At 36.7% G+C, this 15,455-nt stretch overlaps 1 protein-coding gene across 4 annotated transcripts in view; it reads right to left on the reverse strand.

Moving 5' to 3' along the window:
• Positions 1–318: 318 nt before the first annotated feature.
• Positions 319–15,455, reverse strand: part of LOC106177976 (ras-related C3 botulinum toxin substrate 2) — a 16,852-nt gene continuing 1,715 nt past the window's right edge. For 2 of the 4 annotated variants that reach the window (XM_086997234.1, XM_013560936.2), the window contains exons 2-6: positions 9,739–9,883; positions 3,771–3,885; positions 3,307–3,424; positions 2,582–2,742; positions 319–2,140 (exon numbers count right to left, since the gene is read on the reverse strand). In XM_086997234.1, coding sequence (XP_086853360.1) covers positions 2,063–2,140; positions 2,582–2,742; positions 3,307–3,424; positions 3,771–3,885; positions 9,739–9,854 — 588 coding nt within the window. In that variant the 5' untranslated portion in view covers positions 9,855–9,883 and the 3' untranslated portion in view covers positions 319–2,062. Of the gene's footprint in view, positions 2,141–2,581; positions 2,743–3,306; positions 3,425–3,770; positions 3,886–9,738; positions 9,884–11,376; positions 11,558–14,517; positions 14,539–15,455 lie in introns of those variants that run through there. The other 2 variants (XM_013560938.3, XM_013560935.2) reach the window with 2 other exon arrangements.

The raw sequence follows: 15,455 nt of genomic DNA on the forward strand, positions 1-15,455 counted from the left end.
GGGTGAAATCTTACCCGTTATCTCTCAGTAAAGGTGATAAATGCTAAATACAGGGACTGCAGGGCAGATAGGTTGAATATGCCATGTAAAGCTTGTGGTCATTTTGAAACCACTGTTCTTATAACAGACCTGGGCACAGTCGTCATCAAATTGAGATGGGGGGGGGGGGGGGGGGGGGGGGGGGGGCAGGGAGGTGACTGTAATTTTCAAAGGCTATTACAACTGAAAAAAATCTGCCCATGCAAATTCCAAAGGTATGCAGCTGTATCACGTGACATCTGAGGAGCAAAAATACAAATAAATTCTGAAATCTTTCAATCTTTTTGAAGAAATTTTTTATCTTTTTTTCTTCCACAATAGGTGGTACTTTATTAAACCTGATTTTATAACATTCAATATGCATACATATCTGAAAATTACAATCTAAATATTTTAAGGTTTTTTACGAGTATTTTTACTAACAGTAAGCTGTCACTGGCCAAAACAAGTCTTGAGCGATGCAAAATGTACAAAACTCACATTGATAGCCTACTATACTAACATTGCATCAATTTTTTCCTTGCACATTTGACATTTATAAATGATTGTTTTAAATGACTCACAGGAAACATTTATCAACAGTAATACAGAGTTGATTATCAACGATAACAGCTTCAAAATTATCTGACTTTAAGCTGTCTCAGCTTAAATTGAACAGCACGTAAACATGTACATAGTAAAGCGTTCACATACAGTCCTTTACATCATAATCTCATTTTTGCAAGATGTGCTTCATCTGTAAAAAAAAATTTTTTTTAATAATAAAAAAAAATTAAATCAGACATTTGGTGTTTTGTGAGGTTTTTATACTAATCTACACCAGTCAACCTGCATTTCAGTAGAAACACTGACAAAACAGCCTTCCTAGTAAGGAAGAGTCGCTCTCAAAACTATGAAACTCGGCCTGCTACAAGACAAGTTTCTATAGTTAAGGGACATTTCAACAAAAGCACTTTAGCCTGATAATTAGTCTCATCTTAGAGAGTAAACTTTGGTCTTCTTCCAGAAAAATTCTTATTAGTTCACTCAAAAAAAAAGTATATACTGGTCTCGAACATTAACCACACCTTTCTCTTTATAAAGCAGGAGTAATATTCAATTCAACTGAACAAATACCTAATTATCTTGGATCAAAGTAAATTCAAATTGTGGTCTCAAAGTTGAAGCAAATTTCCAGGCTAAATTCCTTTTGTGAAATAGGTCCTTATTCTTAGTCACCAAACTGTTGGTATCCCATCTACGTTTCAACAGTCATTTGATATCATGCAGCACAAGATATGTTGGTACATCTCTATGACACCTGTGCACCTCAGAACTAGATTTTCAGGTGGTACAGGCAATTCCAGTTGCTATGATATTGAAGGTCTTCCATCAGCATGGCCTTCAATGAAGGCATTTGCTAACTTGCTATTGTATAATAGTCTTTTTGACCACCGGCTGTTTTATATAATCCTGAATTGTGCACTTTTTTCTGTAACTCCCTGTATATTTCTTATTTAATCTGCTTGAAAATACGCTCTGAAAACTGAAGTTTCCATTTCAAGACACTTTTCACATAAATGGTACAAATATTCTCAAAGTTTAAATGCAGTTTTTCCATGTATGTCACACTTTTAATGTTACAGCTGTCGCCAAATATCTTAAAATAGTACCTGATTGTCTTAAAACTTTGGACACACTTTTGACATTTGTAGATCTTACATTATTCAGTGGACTAAGATCTATTTCCAAATGATTCAGTTTCTCCAACATTTGCAGATGATCCCAAAAAGTCGTGCACACTTTCCTGTATGTTAAGTTATAATCAACTACAGCTGCTTCCAAATGTCACAACACTTCTCCTTTAAAAGGTAACATTATCAAACACAATATATACTGTACTGCATTTGAATTGTACAATTGTTTCCAGATGTCACTATATTTTTCCTATGAAGAAACACAGTTGATCTGAAAAAGTTGCGTACACCATTCTGTGTATAAAATTGTTTTTTCTTTCTGGCTAGCTATATTTGTTTCCCCAATGTTATAACACTTTGCATCTCTTTCCTTGTGGTTTTGCTGGCTGCGGTGCTATGACAGATCTAACACCTTCATCGAATACCTGAAACATAGAAAAATGTCTCTGTAAAAATTTTGCCTATTGTTTAAAAACATCACCACATAAATTTTTTCTAAGCAGAGGCAGAACCATAGATTCAGCCACAACAATTATTTCAATGACTTTGTATCATCCTTAACCTTGACTTCATTTTTCAAATAAAAAAAAAAACAACTTTCATTTAAATTTCAATTTTTTAAGCTTAACATAATTTAATTTAAAAAGGATTAAGAAAAACCACAAATCAACCAAAAATCACAGACTATCTTTTTAATCGAAGTTTTTGGTGATGATGACCCATAGGCATTTAGATCAGAGATCTTTTTCAGTGGTAACAGTGAAATGTAGATTTGTCATAAAATTTTGTTTCAAATTAAGTGATTCTCATCACAAAAATGTTACTATTTAAGAAAAAGAAAAAGAAAAAAAAAGAGGGACACTCACCTGTTTGAGTCCTCTCTGAGTCAGGGCAGAACACTCCATGTATTTAATAGCTCTGATCTTGGAAGCCAGCTTAATACCGTGCTCTCTTTTAATAGGGGATAGACCCAGTGATGACAGCTGCCCCAGAGTCTCCTTGTCTTCCCTCAGATCTATCTTTGTACCTGGTTGGGGGGGAAAAGACACAATGTATATAACTGTGGACATCCTGATTACCACAATGCAGATTGTGATGCCTAGCTTCTCTACCACAATGGGATATCTGAACTTTATTATCACAATGGAGTACTAGCTGTTTTCACTACTGCGAAGGATCAATGCATAAATGTGAAATGTGTTTCTAGTATCTCAATATGTAACCTGATAATTGTCACCACTAACATTTACGTGATTTGTGCTGTATATTAGCTATCATGATGTGAAATGTAATATCAGTTTTCCATATTAAAATGTGACATTTGTTTCCACTATGGTAAACCCCCATTAGGACTCTCAGATATAATTTGCATAGGCCTAAACCATGACCAAATAAATATTCTGGAACCTTTCAGAAGACTGATTCAAGATGGACCAAGCTCTTGATCTTAAAAGTCTTGCTGAAACCAACAGTAAAGAACATCAATTGAAAAGACGATATTTCAATTGACTAACATGTTAAGTTTTTTCTTTTCAGTAGAACCAAATCTAGATGGACAATTTGGAAACTCAGAAAAATGAACTTGGCTTACCAACTAGTATGATGGGAGTATCTGGGCAGTGATGGCGGATCTCTGGGTGCCATTTTGTGACGACATTGTCGTAGGATGAAGGCGATACTACACTGAAGCACAGCAGGAAGACATCAGTCTGAAAAATAAATAAATAAATCCATTAATCATGCTGGCATATGGATTTTTCTGTGAGGAAGCAAAATGTAATTTCAATATGATAGTTTTAGCTGTTCTATTTCTGTTAAACAAGGTCAACATGCTGCCTATTGACAGGCCATTGATCTTGTTTACAAGTAATCTGCATTTCCAATAGTATGCGGTATACTCTTCTGTTCATAACTGTCAAAACAGCCCTAGAATAATAATGTCTTGTCCGTAATTGTTAAACAAGGGCACTATGCTGTCTCTTGACCAACTGCTGGTCTTATTTGCAGTCACAGATGATACAATATTTACCAAACCTCTCACAGCAGTGACTATACCTGTGGATATGAGAGTGGCCGCAGCCTATCGTAGTCTTCCTGTCCCGCCGTATCCCATAATCCCAGGTTGACTGCAATGCCATCTACCATCATAGAAGCCGTGTAGTTGTCAAACCTGATGTAAAAAATGAATAAGTAATAATTTTTTGTCACTAGTATGTTTAACAAGTGTAATGAATTAACAATAGTTAAAATCATCTTGTTGGCATGTACACATGTAGCTGAGCGCGCGCGCACGAGAGAGAGAGAGAGAGAGAGAGAGAGAGAGAGAGAGAGAATATGAGAGAAGATATATATATATATATACTTCACTTCTTTGCATACAGACAAAAATAAAAGGTTAACCTGATTATTCTTAACTTAGCCCTAGCCCCCCCCCCCCCCCCAAAAAAAAAGTTTAAATCCTTATTTGTCAGTGTAGACTGATGTATCAACAAGAACAAGAGCACAGGGTTTCCATATACCTGCTGTTCCATAAATCAGGTATACTGCACCGCACAGGTGTGCTAAGTGCTTTAGAATGTAGTTAATCTCGTCAGGTGTTTCAAGTCCAATTCCAACCCTGATCAACTTAAACTGGAAATAGTCCAACTACTTAGTAATGTCAAAAGCTATGATAAAGAGCTTTTTATACATACTACATGGTACTCATTTCACAATTTTTTATAATTCTGTGATTTTCACATAAAAAACCCTCTTCCCATTTATTAAATTCTAAAACATCTTTTCAATTTTTTTTTTTTATTTTATTGTAAACCCTTGTGCTGTCTTCCAACAAAACTGCTACCCAGTGATGTCACAAAGTTATTTATCAGTTTAAGTTAGTCCCAATGTGAACACACCACCACAATATATTATCAGCATTTGAAATTATGTAATATGCTCAAAATTATGTTCTACATGATAGTGGCCATGAAAAAACATCTGTAGTATTATGAAACCTCCTGGAAAGCTTACTATGTCTATAGATATAATATACACTGGCTGTCAAGGCAGAAGGGTTATCTATGTTTCTTATACTAGTACACTCATACTCAAAAGTGTGTAAATACAAGCCTGGCGCCTGCGCGCAATAAACACTGTAATATAAACTTTCACAGCAAAAAGGTTATATATCTTCCTGTGCATACACACAAACACAAAAAATCACATGCTCTTGGTCTTTCTCCACACACACACACAAATGGGCTCACACACACACACACACACACACACACACACACACACACTTTCAAAGCAGTCCATGGCCAGTCTCTTGTCAAACCCCAAGAAATTATCAATATTAATTTTCCAGCTGATGCCCATATATCTGATATGCAGTAATATTTGTAACAATCAATAATAAGGCCACAGAAACAGATGAAGGAACACTGCTCTTCTAAGCCTTCATATGTTTCACAAATGTTATATACTGATTTTACACGGGATCCTGAACTAAACTGTATTGCCAATATTCAAAAACAAATTTTGTATTTTTTAACATAATTATGCATATTGTGCGATCAATAAAAAACCCTCACCTACACCTGAATTTTTATCTTTCAAAAGCCTATGTTCATTAATCAAACTTAAGTGTTACAGACAAGAGCTAATTTGAGCCAAGGTGCTTCTGTGGTGAAGTTACATCTAAAGTTTCAGCTTCACTTATTGTCAAGCATTATAACTGCTACCAATTTTGCTGTCCCTCTTTTTTTCAAAAATATCTTTTTGGCTTCCAATCAGAAAGTAAAATAGTTTTTATTTTCAACCTGTATTCTATTATTATCATCAGTAGAGTACAGGTTTATAGGTTTCAATAAGCATGGGCAATTCTACACAAAAGAGCTAGCAAAGACTTTCATTATCTTTTAAGACCTGATCTGGGCAATACCATAAAACCTGGAAAAACACATCTGTGTTTTAGATTTCAAAGAGGAAGTTTTATGAGCGTGTAGTCAGATGTGCCAGCAAGACCTTTCCTCCAGAAAAACCAGACTCAAAAATAAAACCATTACCTTTTATAAACAGGCCTTTAGTGTTAGCAAAATAAAGTTTCAACTTTTTTTATATTCTCCACAGCCAACATTCTCAGGTTGCTTTCAATCTCTTACAAGATCTTCACTGATCAAACTTAGAACCTAGGTAAATTACGTTATACAGGAGGACTGAAAAACTGACTTTTTACCCTCCGAGTTGACCTAACTAGAGAAATGGCTTAAAACCTAGAACAAATTTTGGTGAAGAGAGAACCTTTGTGAAAAAAAAAGACAGTCACTTTATTTTGCTTAAAATATGGACACTGCATGGATGAGTCTATGCCAGATTTGCAGCTTTTTCTACATGAACAGGCTTGTGTGGTACATTGGTAAGAGAGAGCCCAGACATGTGTATACCTTCAAGTGTGTGTGTGTGTGTGTGTGTGTGTGTGTGTGTGAGAGAGAAATTGTAGTGTGTGTGAATGTGTGTGTGTGTGAGAGAGAGAAATTGTAGTGTGTGTGTGTGTGTGTGTGTGTGTGTGTGTGTGTGTGTGAGAGAGAGACAGAAACTGTAGTGTGTGTGTGAGAGAGAGAGAGAGAGAGAGAAATTGTAGTGTGTGTGTGTGTGTGTGTGTGTGTGTGTGTGTGTGAGAGAGAGAGAGAAATTGTAGTGTGTGTGTGCGTGTGTGTGTGAAATAGATTCTTAGGATATGTATTTAAGATATTCTTAGGAAGTGTGTTTGTGTGCGTTTATGTTTGTTTGTCTGAGAAAAAGAAAGAGAGTCTGAATGTGTGTCTCTTTTGAGGACAAGTTTTACAAAACCACAGTAATAATCAGAGTTATGACTCTGCAACAGACAGAGATAAAGGAAAAGTGTTTTCCAAGCACTACTAGAGCCATCACCCAGGCTAATACACAAATATTTGTACAGCACTTAAACACACCAGATCTCAACCACAAGCCCAGGATGCTGCTATAAACAACACCATTGAATGAACTGCTTCTGACTCACACCATTTAATATGCTGTAATTTTACATCATATCAGATATATATCCAAGAAAGAAAGAAAGTTTCACTTTCAAAGAGAAAGTTGTGGGTGGGTGGGGGTGGGGGATTTTAAATTACAAGAGATTTTATTTTTATTTTGTAGGTGAGGGTTTTTTATTAGGCTTGTTTATCCGATCGAACCAAGATCACTGATACTCATGTATCCACCAAAATGGTGAAGTTGAAAAAAAAAATTGAAATATTTGCTCAATCAATTTGCTTGCATTTTTATGAGTAATAACTATGTCCCAGATATCAAAAAGATTCTAAACAGGGCATACTTTGACTAGTAAGTATCAATACAGACTAAGTGGAATAGATTTAAGGGTCAATTTATTGGGATGCAATGATGACTGGTCTATTACCACATAATAAAACATTTCATCCCTGTATCATGGATGTAGAGCAATCTCAGCTGTCCTATATTGATCCAATACCAGAGAAAGGAAACAGGGTGTTCATAAATTTCAGTGATTAATGCCTGGTTCAACAGCTTGCAAATTTTCCAATTTCGGGTCAATTTATCAAGAGGTGATGAGGCGCTTTATCACAATTCATAACGGATATGATTTTTTCTATTCATCTGTAGAGCATATGTAGAGCAATTTGAAACAATATATTATAAGGAAAGAGAAGGATTTCTAATAATTTTTGTATAGTTCAATATGCAGAGCAATATATAACAGTATGGGAAAGGAGAGGGGGGTTAATCTGAAACAATATACACTACTAGTTATATTAATTATACACCCCACGTTTCTAAACCTGAATAGACCTTCTTCTATACAAGCATACTCACTCGCCCTTCTCATTTAAGCAATGTTAAAAATTCAATTTTCAGGGTGTTATATATTTACACAAAAAGCTACAGACTATAGTAACTGCATCAAGTAATCATTTTAATGCTGTTGATCCAGTTTGTTGGTGGTATTGGTGGTGGGGTGGTAAAGATTTTCTTATCAATCTTAATGTATTTTCCTCTCCACCTCGCGTCAACACCACCTGAGCAAAGATAATGTTAGCCTAAGAGTGCATTCCCAGAGATTTAGATTGATCCATCCGGATTGACCTAACTCCCTAGGGGTTCACGCTAAATTGCAGTCAGCCGAGCGCGCACGGTAGTTAATTACCCCCTTTCAGCTTTTAGTAGGCGGGACAGACACTTAAGCCGGCTAAGCTAACAGTAATCTAGTGAGATTCCCCACAGAGATAGATGGATCTAAAATCTGTGGGAATGGGGTCTAAGAACACTCAGCGGTGAGTGATGTGCTTGTAAGAATCAAATCAGAATATACATACTGTAAAAGGGTTGATTATTTTTTTTATAAGAAATTCCATTAACTTTTTTTTCTTTTTTTTTCTGGTTTCATTCTGTTCATTAGCTTTAGGGAATGTGAAAAACCTAGGTAGAGTTAGCTTCAATTTAGTCAGACTAAAGTGGAAAATCATAACTGAAAGGAAAGAGGAGAAAAGATCTTATTTTATTAAATAACAGTTTAGGCAATTTAAAAAATCACTTAATCCCTCCTGTGATAAAAAATTTAGAACTATCTACCTCTAATCTATACCTATATTCTTCAAAATACAAAATTAGTACTACAGTAACAGTAACAGTAATACGCAGATCAATTCAGTTGTTTTTCTAAGCTGCCACTAGAGAGTGGAAATGGTTTTTCATCTTCCGGGCAAAGCTTTTAGGGCTGCATTAAATTTTCATCCAGTCTGATTAAATTGACTGTGGGGAAGTCTTCCTGTCCTCGGATAAGGTCCTGTACGTAAGGAGCAGAATACTAAAGCCATACACTCCGTATCAGTACACAGGTCCTAGGAGCACATTCGGAACTGCAGACTAACCAGATCCGCTGATCAAATATGGCGACCCACTCTAATAAAAAGCCTGACGCTCAATTTCCGATTAAACACTGAATAGATTCCCTGCAGAAATCACACAACAAGTATTCAAGTGGGTCGGCCATATTTGATCCGCATATCTGTAAGTCTGCTCTCCTGAATGTGCTCTTACATGTAATTACGCTACTCCCTTTCACAATTAAGTAATCTGCAAGTTCGCTTCCTGGTGTATAGCTAAGGTACTAGAAAATAATTGGTTGTGTCATTTTGTTGACTCTCAAACTTAATAACCAGGCTAGTTAAGTTGTCAAACTGTTATATAGGAAACCAGTACAGGATGTATGGCCCCAGTATCCTGCCAGAAGATGGATGTGAAAAGGGACTCACACTGGGCTATGTTAATACACATGCAGATTGTGGAGACAATGGCTGCATTCAGAGCAGACTAAGACCCCATTCCCAGAGATTAGATCGGTCCAAACTAGATCGACCTAACTCCCTGGGGGTTCACGCTAAATAGCTGTCAGCCGAGCGGGCACGAAAGTTAATTACCCCCTTACATCTTATAGTACGCGGGACGGACATTTAAGCCGGATTATCTGACAGTAATCTAGTGAGACTCCCCACAGGGATAGATGGATCTAAAATCTATGGGAATACGCCCTAAGTGTTTCGTCGACTTAATATGGCCAACCTAACTTAAAAGCAAGTTGTCTAATCCCCTAATGGTCTCCCCACCTCCACACGCACCATTAAATGTATTAAATTTCTGCTCCGGGTTTAATTGCTAGGCTGCAGGGAAGGCGTGTGTAGAGGGAGGAGGGAGAGACCATCAGGGGATATGTCAGCATTGGTTTTAAGTGGGTCTGCCATATATTATCTGCGGGTCTCTCCATCAAACTCTCTCTCTCTCTCTCTCTCTCTCTCTCTCTCTCTCTCTCTCTGAGTCTCATATACACAAATTTACACACACATCATCTGTATTATCAACTTGTTTTCAATTACAATGTTATGTATCCAAAATAATGTTATAATTAAATCTTGAAACAATACAGCTTTTAAACAGTGAACCAGAGGTAAAGAAGAAGGAAAGAGAGTATCATGATACTTACACTGTGGGCACATACTCCCCAGGAAAACTATCTGTGGTATATGATATCAACATACAAGTCTTGCCCACTGTTCCATCCCCAACAACCACACATTTTATGGGCCGAGCTTGCGCCATCGTGTAGTGGGGGTCTTACATTCAACTATCTGAAATTTAAAAAAACAATCATAATAGAAACTGACAGGAGCAACCAGTCCATAGTTCAGTGTTACAGTACAATTGAATTTTAGCCAGGATGTTTACAATTACTCCATAGATCTGTTTCTTACCTCTCTAATTTGGTAAAATATTTGTCACGAGATGCACATGACTTTACATGTATATCAAACTGAGTTAAATTTCTAAAACAACACTAACAGTGATCCAATAACCTTGACAAATGTATTACTACTAATTTACTAGTATAAGATCACAAAAAGAAAGAACATTTAAATTACTGCTTTTCTCACAACAGCTTCATGAAGTTAGATTTTCCATTCATATATTTTATTCAATTTCAGTTACAGTAACCAGGCTGTCAGAACAAAGAAAATCCCCCAAAAGACAAAATGCAACCTCACAGTTTTATGTGAACGACCAATGAACGTTATTAAAACAAATGGCGCAGTTCATTTCATTTGTTATGCATTCATCAGCTAATTACCTACTCCCTCTGGTTCTTCTATTATCATGCAAGAAACTTTTAATTAGATCACAGAATATTAAATAGCATTCAGTTCCATCCACTCCACTGAGACTTGGTGACTTATGAATTATTAGAACATTTAGACAAGGGTAAATGGATCAGCTAAGAGCATACCAGGTTCGTTGCAGATAATTTAAAGCAATACAAGGGCACAGTGTGACTTACTGGAAGAGATTCTTTTTCATAATACTTCTGCCACTTACTAATTTCTCAACTTCAATAAGGTTATAGATTATCAAATAACATGCACTTCCGCATACTCCAACACAAGGCTTACTTGCGAATTTATTAGCACATTTACAAGTAGCCAACTGGATCAGGCAAAGTGCATACCAGGTTCACATATGTTCCTACTTGTACAACATAGAACAAAATCTGAGCCACTTTTCCCTAAAGTAAACCTGCCTTATAATGACCCAAATAAAGTTATAAATCTTGCTGTTCTTGAACAACAACACTGGAGACAACACAATGTACAGAACTTTTCCCTGAAGCAACAAAATGAAATTTATAATGACACATCATAAAAAAGATGGTCTCATATTGATCAAATCTGCTTTGATCTTTTTGAAAATAATAAGGCACTAAGCTTCCCACTGCCAGGGTTAATGATGTCATTTCTATGCATATTTATGGCTGCAAAATGTAGAAACATACAAAGAAAATATGATTCATTCAGAGACCCAATGTCGAGATGGACATTAAACACATAATTCATAATATAAGGTATAGTTTGACTTGTATTGCCTCCCTTCATATCCCAAACCACAGCACAGTTAAGAAAGTGCACAATGTACTGCAACCCCCTCCCCCACTTCTCCCCTGCCATATCATCTGATGACGTACAGTAGTGCCTCAGTAGCCATCTCTCTCTCTCTCTCCCCTCGTACCCCACAATTAACCGCCACAACTCTGGAATTACAATGGAAATTCATGGCAGGGGATTGTACTCACCAATATTTTCTGAAGCTATAGCCAAAACCATTTAGTTCTGTCCTTTTTTTCAGGGAATTGGCACTTTCTTTTGGATGAATGAGTTAATTTTAGGATAATGAGATGTGACATTAAAAAACCCTCACTATGACACATGTAAGTCCTCATACTGGTCTCCTGAGTCCGATGTGGTCCTTTACTAACACAAAGAGTGTCCTCACATCTATTTGATTTGACAAAGACATGACAAGTACACCAACCAGGTCCTCCTCGCCAATCCCTACATAACGAGTATCCATATATTTATATCTCTATAGAAATAGGTAATATAAATACAGGTTACAATTCATGTACAATAGGTATGACTGGTCATCATGCACTCAGGTCCTCTCTCTAAAGGTATGAATCATAATCTTCTTAGCTCAGGTAGCAAGACCTTAGCCAGGCAAACTTACAAAAGTCTTTGAGGTTCCTATTTCGATTTTGGACTGTCATTTCTTAATTTTTTATTTTTTTTACTATTATTGTTGGAGCAAATAAACTTATTCTCAGAAAGAAAATGAATTTGGACTCCCTGGTTAAACCCCTGTCTGTCAATAATAATAATGCTTAAATCCATTATTTCCTGTCTGCATCAATATGAAATCTAATACTGAATACATATGATGATGGTCAAAACCACAGTTTTAGGTACATCTCTCTGCTATTTCTGTGTGTACTTTAAAAGGATGACAACGCTTTATTTGGGGGGGGGGGGGGGGGGGGGGGGGGGGGGGGGGGGGAGAGTGGCATAAAACAGATTTTAAACTAAAATTTTCCCATATGGTTAATGAAACCGTTCTGACATTCACAGTTAGCCATTTTTTTTTAATGTGGTTTTTGTAACAATCTCTTAAGTAGGAGGTTTTTACATAGGGTATCCATGTAAGAAGGTCGGGGACAGCGCGCTGTGCCGAAGGTTCGCTGTGCCGAGGGTTCACTGTGCCGACAAAACCGGAAAATTGGTCTAAAATCGGCTAAGTTTTTCCGGAGCCCCAAAATCAAATGTTCGCTATGCCGATGGTTCGCTGTGCCGAAAGGGTCGCTGCGCCGAGGGTTCGCTGCGCCGAAAAAGTCGGCCACCCATCACCCATTGTGCTTGTTATGTAACGTGGCGAGCAGTGGCCTTTTTAGAAAATAAACGAGTTTTAAAAGTTCTCTTCTTCCATCCGTACCATTTGGATTTGTTAAAACTGCGCATTGAAGGTTTATCCTTATGGACATAAACATCTTAAATCGCTTTAAATAATCAGTTCTGTAAGTTAATTTATTAATTATTTTTGGCACTATGGGCGTCACCCACATTTAGGAAATTACTGACAAGAAAACATTCTCTAATTATTTTTGGCGAACTTGTTGTAGTTATTGGGTGTGTGTAAAATTAACATCTTTTTAAAAACAATCGGCATAGCGAACCCTCGGTATAGCGAACCTTCGGCTCAGCGAACCCTCGGCATAACGAACCTTCGGCATAGCGAACCCTCGGCACAGCGAACCTTCGGCATAGCGAACCTTCGGCATAGCGAAGCGCACCCAGAAGGTCCATGTGGTCTGATGGCAAGCACAGATTTGAGAATAATTTGGTGGTAAAATGGAATATATTATATTATATTACTCTGTGTTGTTTACAATGTATGTATTGTAGAATTTTGAATATCATATGAAGAGTAGATGTATGAACAACTGATAAGAAAATAGATGGCAATAAAGGTGATGAAATATATTATGGAAAGAAAGAGAAAAAACACTGTGGTATGGTCCCTAAACAGTTAAACCAATAGTCCAACTGTACATGCACATTTTACAAACAAACCTCAACAATTTACATAAAATTTACTAGTCCAATGTTTTATGCTGGTATAATTTGTTTAAAGCCAGTTCAAACCCAAGCAATATCAGCCTGCAAATAATCCAAAACTATTAGTTATCAGGCCAGCAGATTAGAGTCACTCTATCCTTCTATCTGGTCATCTGTCTGGGATAGCAAGGTTCATTTCCTCTATAAAGTAAGTTGCATTTCCAATGAAGCTGTGACCGCTTAACTTAGGACATACCATCTTGAAGACCGAGTATACACAACTTCTAAACCATAGGAAACCAATCTAATGTCTCTGTTGTGTATGCCATAAATATATCAATAACTTAAGTACTAGTCAATGTCTTGGAGAAAGAGTACTTGTAGATAAAAATATGAAGACGACACTTGACTGCAAAACAATAACATTAGACTACAATATATGTCCATACTAGTGCCTTTAAAGGTGTATCATATGCAGTTACATCACCTGCCTGTGACTAGAAAACAATACCATGAAATGCTGAGGCAAAGATGCATCATCTTCAACTGCCATTGTTGTTGTACTAGAAATATCAGCTACAATCAGTTTTTTAAGTCCCAATTGTACTTTCATCATAGTTATTTAAAATTATTATAAATTTTTTTTCGCACTTCTTTATATTTCTGATCCTAGTACATCTTTAAGGTATGCCAGGATAGCACTGTTCTAAATCAAGTTGTCACAAAAGAGCTGGAAACACGCCTCAGTAAAGGGCAACAGGAGTTCACACTGGGTCAATTACACCCAGCACTATCCCCCTGTGTAAAAATCAATCATGTGCTATCTTCCCTGGGAAGATCTACTAGTAATATGGAGAATGACTAGGGATGAACAGGTTCCCTATTGCATTAACTATGCAGCCACAAAGTATATTATTGTTGGTTTTTATACATATCAATAATATGGGACCATGGACAGAACAAGAGAGAGAGAGAGAGAATGTGGAGGGGGGGGGGGGGGGGCAGGTGTTAATTACATACTAGTATTATATTCCTCTCAGGAAGTTGGACAAAACAGGGGGTTACTAACTAGGAAAGATCCAGCAAGAGACACATTCAAGTTATAACACTGCTTTGAACACTCCAATTTACAATACTTGAAAAGCATTTTTGATCCAAGTAAGAAAACAATGTTATGCGATTTTAAGTAAATTTCATTCAAATTACATCTGTAATTACTAGAGATATTTATTTAACAAGAGATTCACAAATACCCAGTTTTCAGACACCCACAAAGAAAGATTAATATTCAGTGCAATTATTCAACTTCAGTGATCAATGCTTACATCAGTGGAATACGCATCACCGCCAGTCACCGCCCGAAGCAAAACGCGACCTGGGAATAATGACAGCATTTCTTGGAAGAAGTAATATCTATTAAAATGGCTTCTAACAAATCCCAACAACAAGTGGCTTAATGCAGTTTGTCCAAGTAATGAAAAGGGTGTTATTTTAATCTGCCAATTTATGGCCACAATAAATACAAAGCTGGGAAATGTATAAATATCAAGTCAGGAATTTCAATAATTTGCTTTTCTTCCTTTGCTTTCAAATGGGTTTTAAAACGTGGCACAATGCACCAGCCACTTCAATATGCGGCAGTTAATGATTGCTAAACAGTACAGTAAAATCTTTTAAAAATTAGCAAATTTTTAAAAAGTTGAATTCAATACCTAGATAATCTAGACAAATCAGAAATTTGAACTAAATGATTTAAAAACTGTGACAAATAATTAAATAATTTGCGAGGAGGCACCTGGGGGTGCGGGTGGGGGGTGGGGGGGGGGGGGAGGAAGAGAGGTGCATTCTTTGTTTTTGGTGGCCAAATCAGAATAGCTTCATCTTTTGTTTAAAATCTAGTATGCCAACCATAGGCCAGACTGTTATCAATCTTGAAAATTAGCCACAATATTTACAACCTGCCACTAATGGACTCCATATAATTTGAAGAATTTTGAATGGTGAAGTTCCTCAAAGTTCAAGCACTTGTGGAGAACACATTCCACACAGATTTCAAATATTTTCCCATTCCTGATTTTGCTGTTTGTATACAACAAAACTGTCCATGGGCAGTTAAAAGGTCAGAAATATTTTGGTAAACAAAGGAAGGTAAAAAAGACAATACATATCATTGAGCAGAAAGGGAACTTTCAATTCTGAAACAGCATGAAGATTACTACTCTGAAATGACATTAAATGCATTAACATAAGTCAGTCATGTGAT

The sequence above is a fragment of the Lingula anatina genome, chromosome 10 (genome assembly GCF_051362555.1).
Source record: "Lingula anatina isolate TDL-2025a chromosome 10, LinAna3.0, whole genome shotgun sequence".
NCBI lineage: Eukaryota > Metazoa > Brachiopoda > Lingulata > Lingulida > Lingulidae > Lingula > Lingula anatina.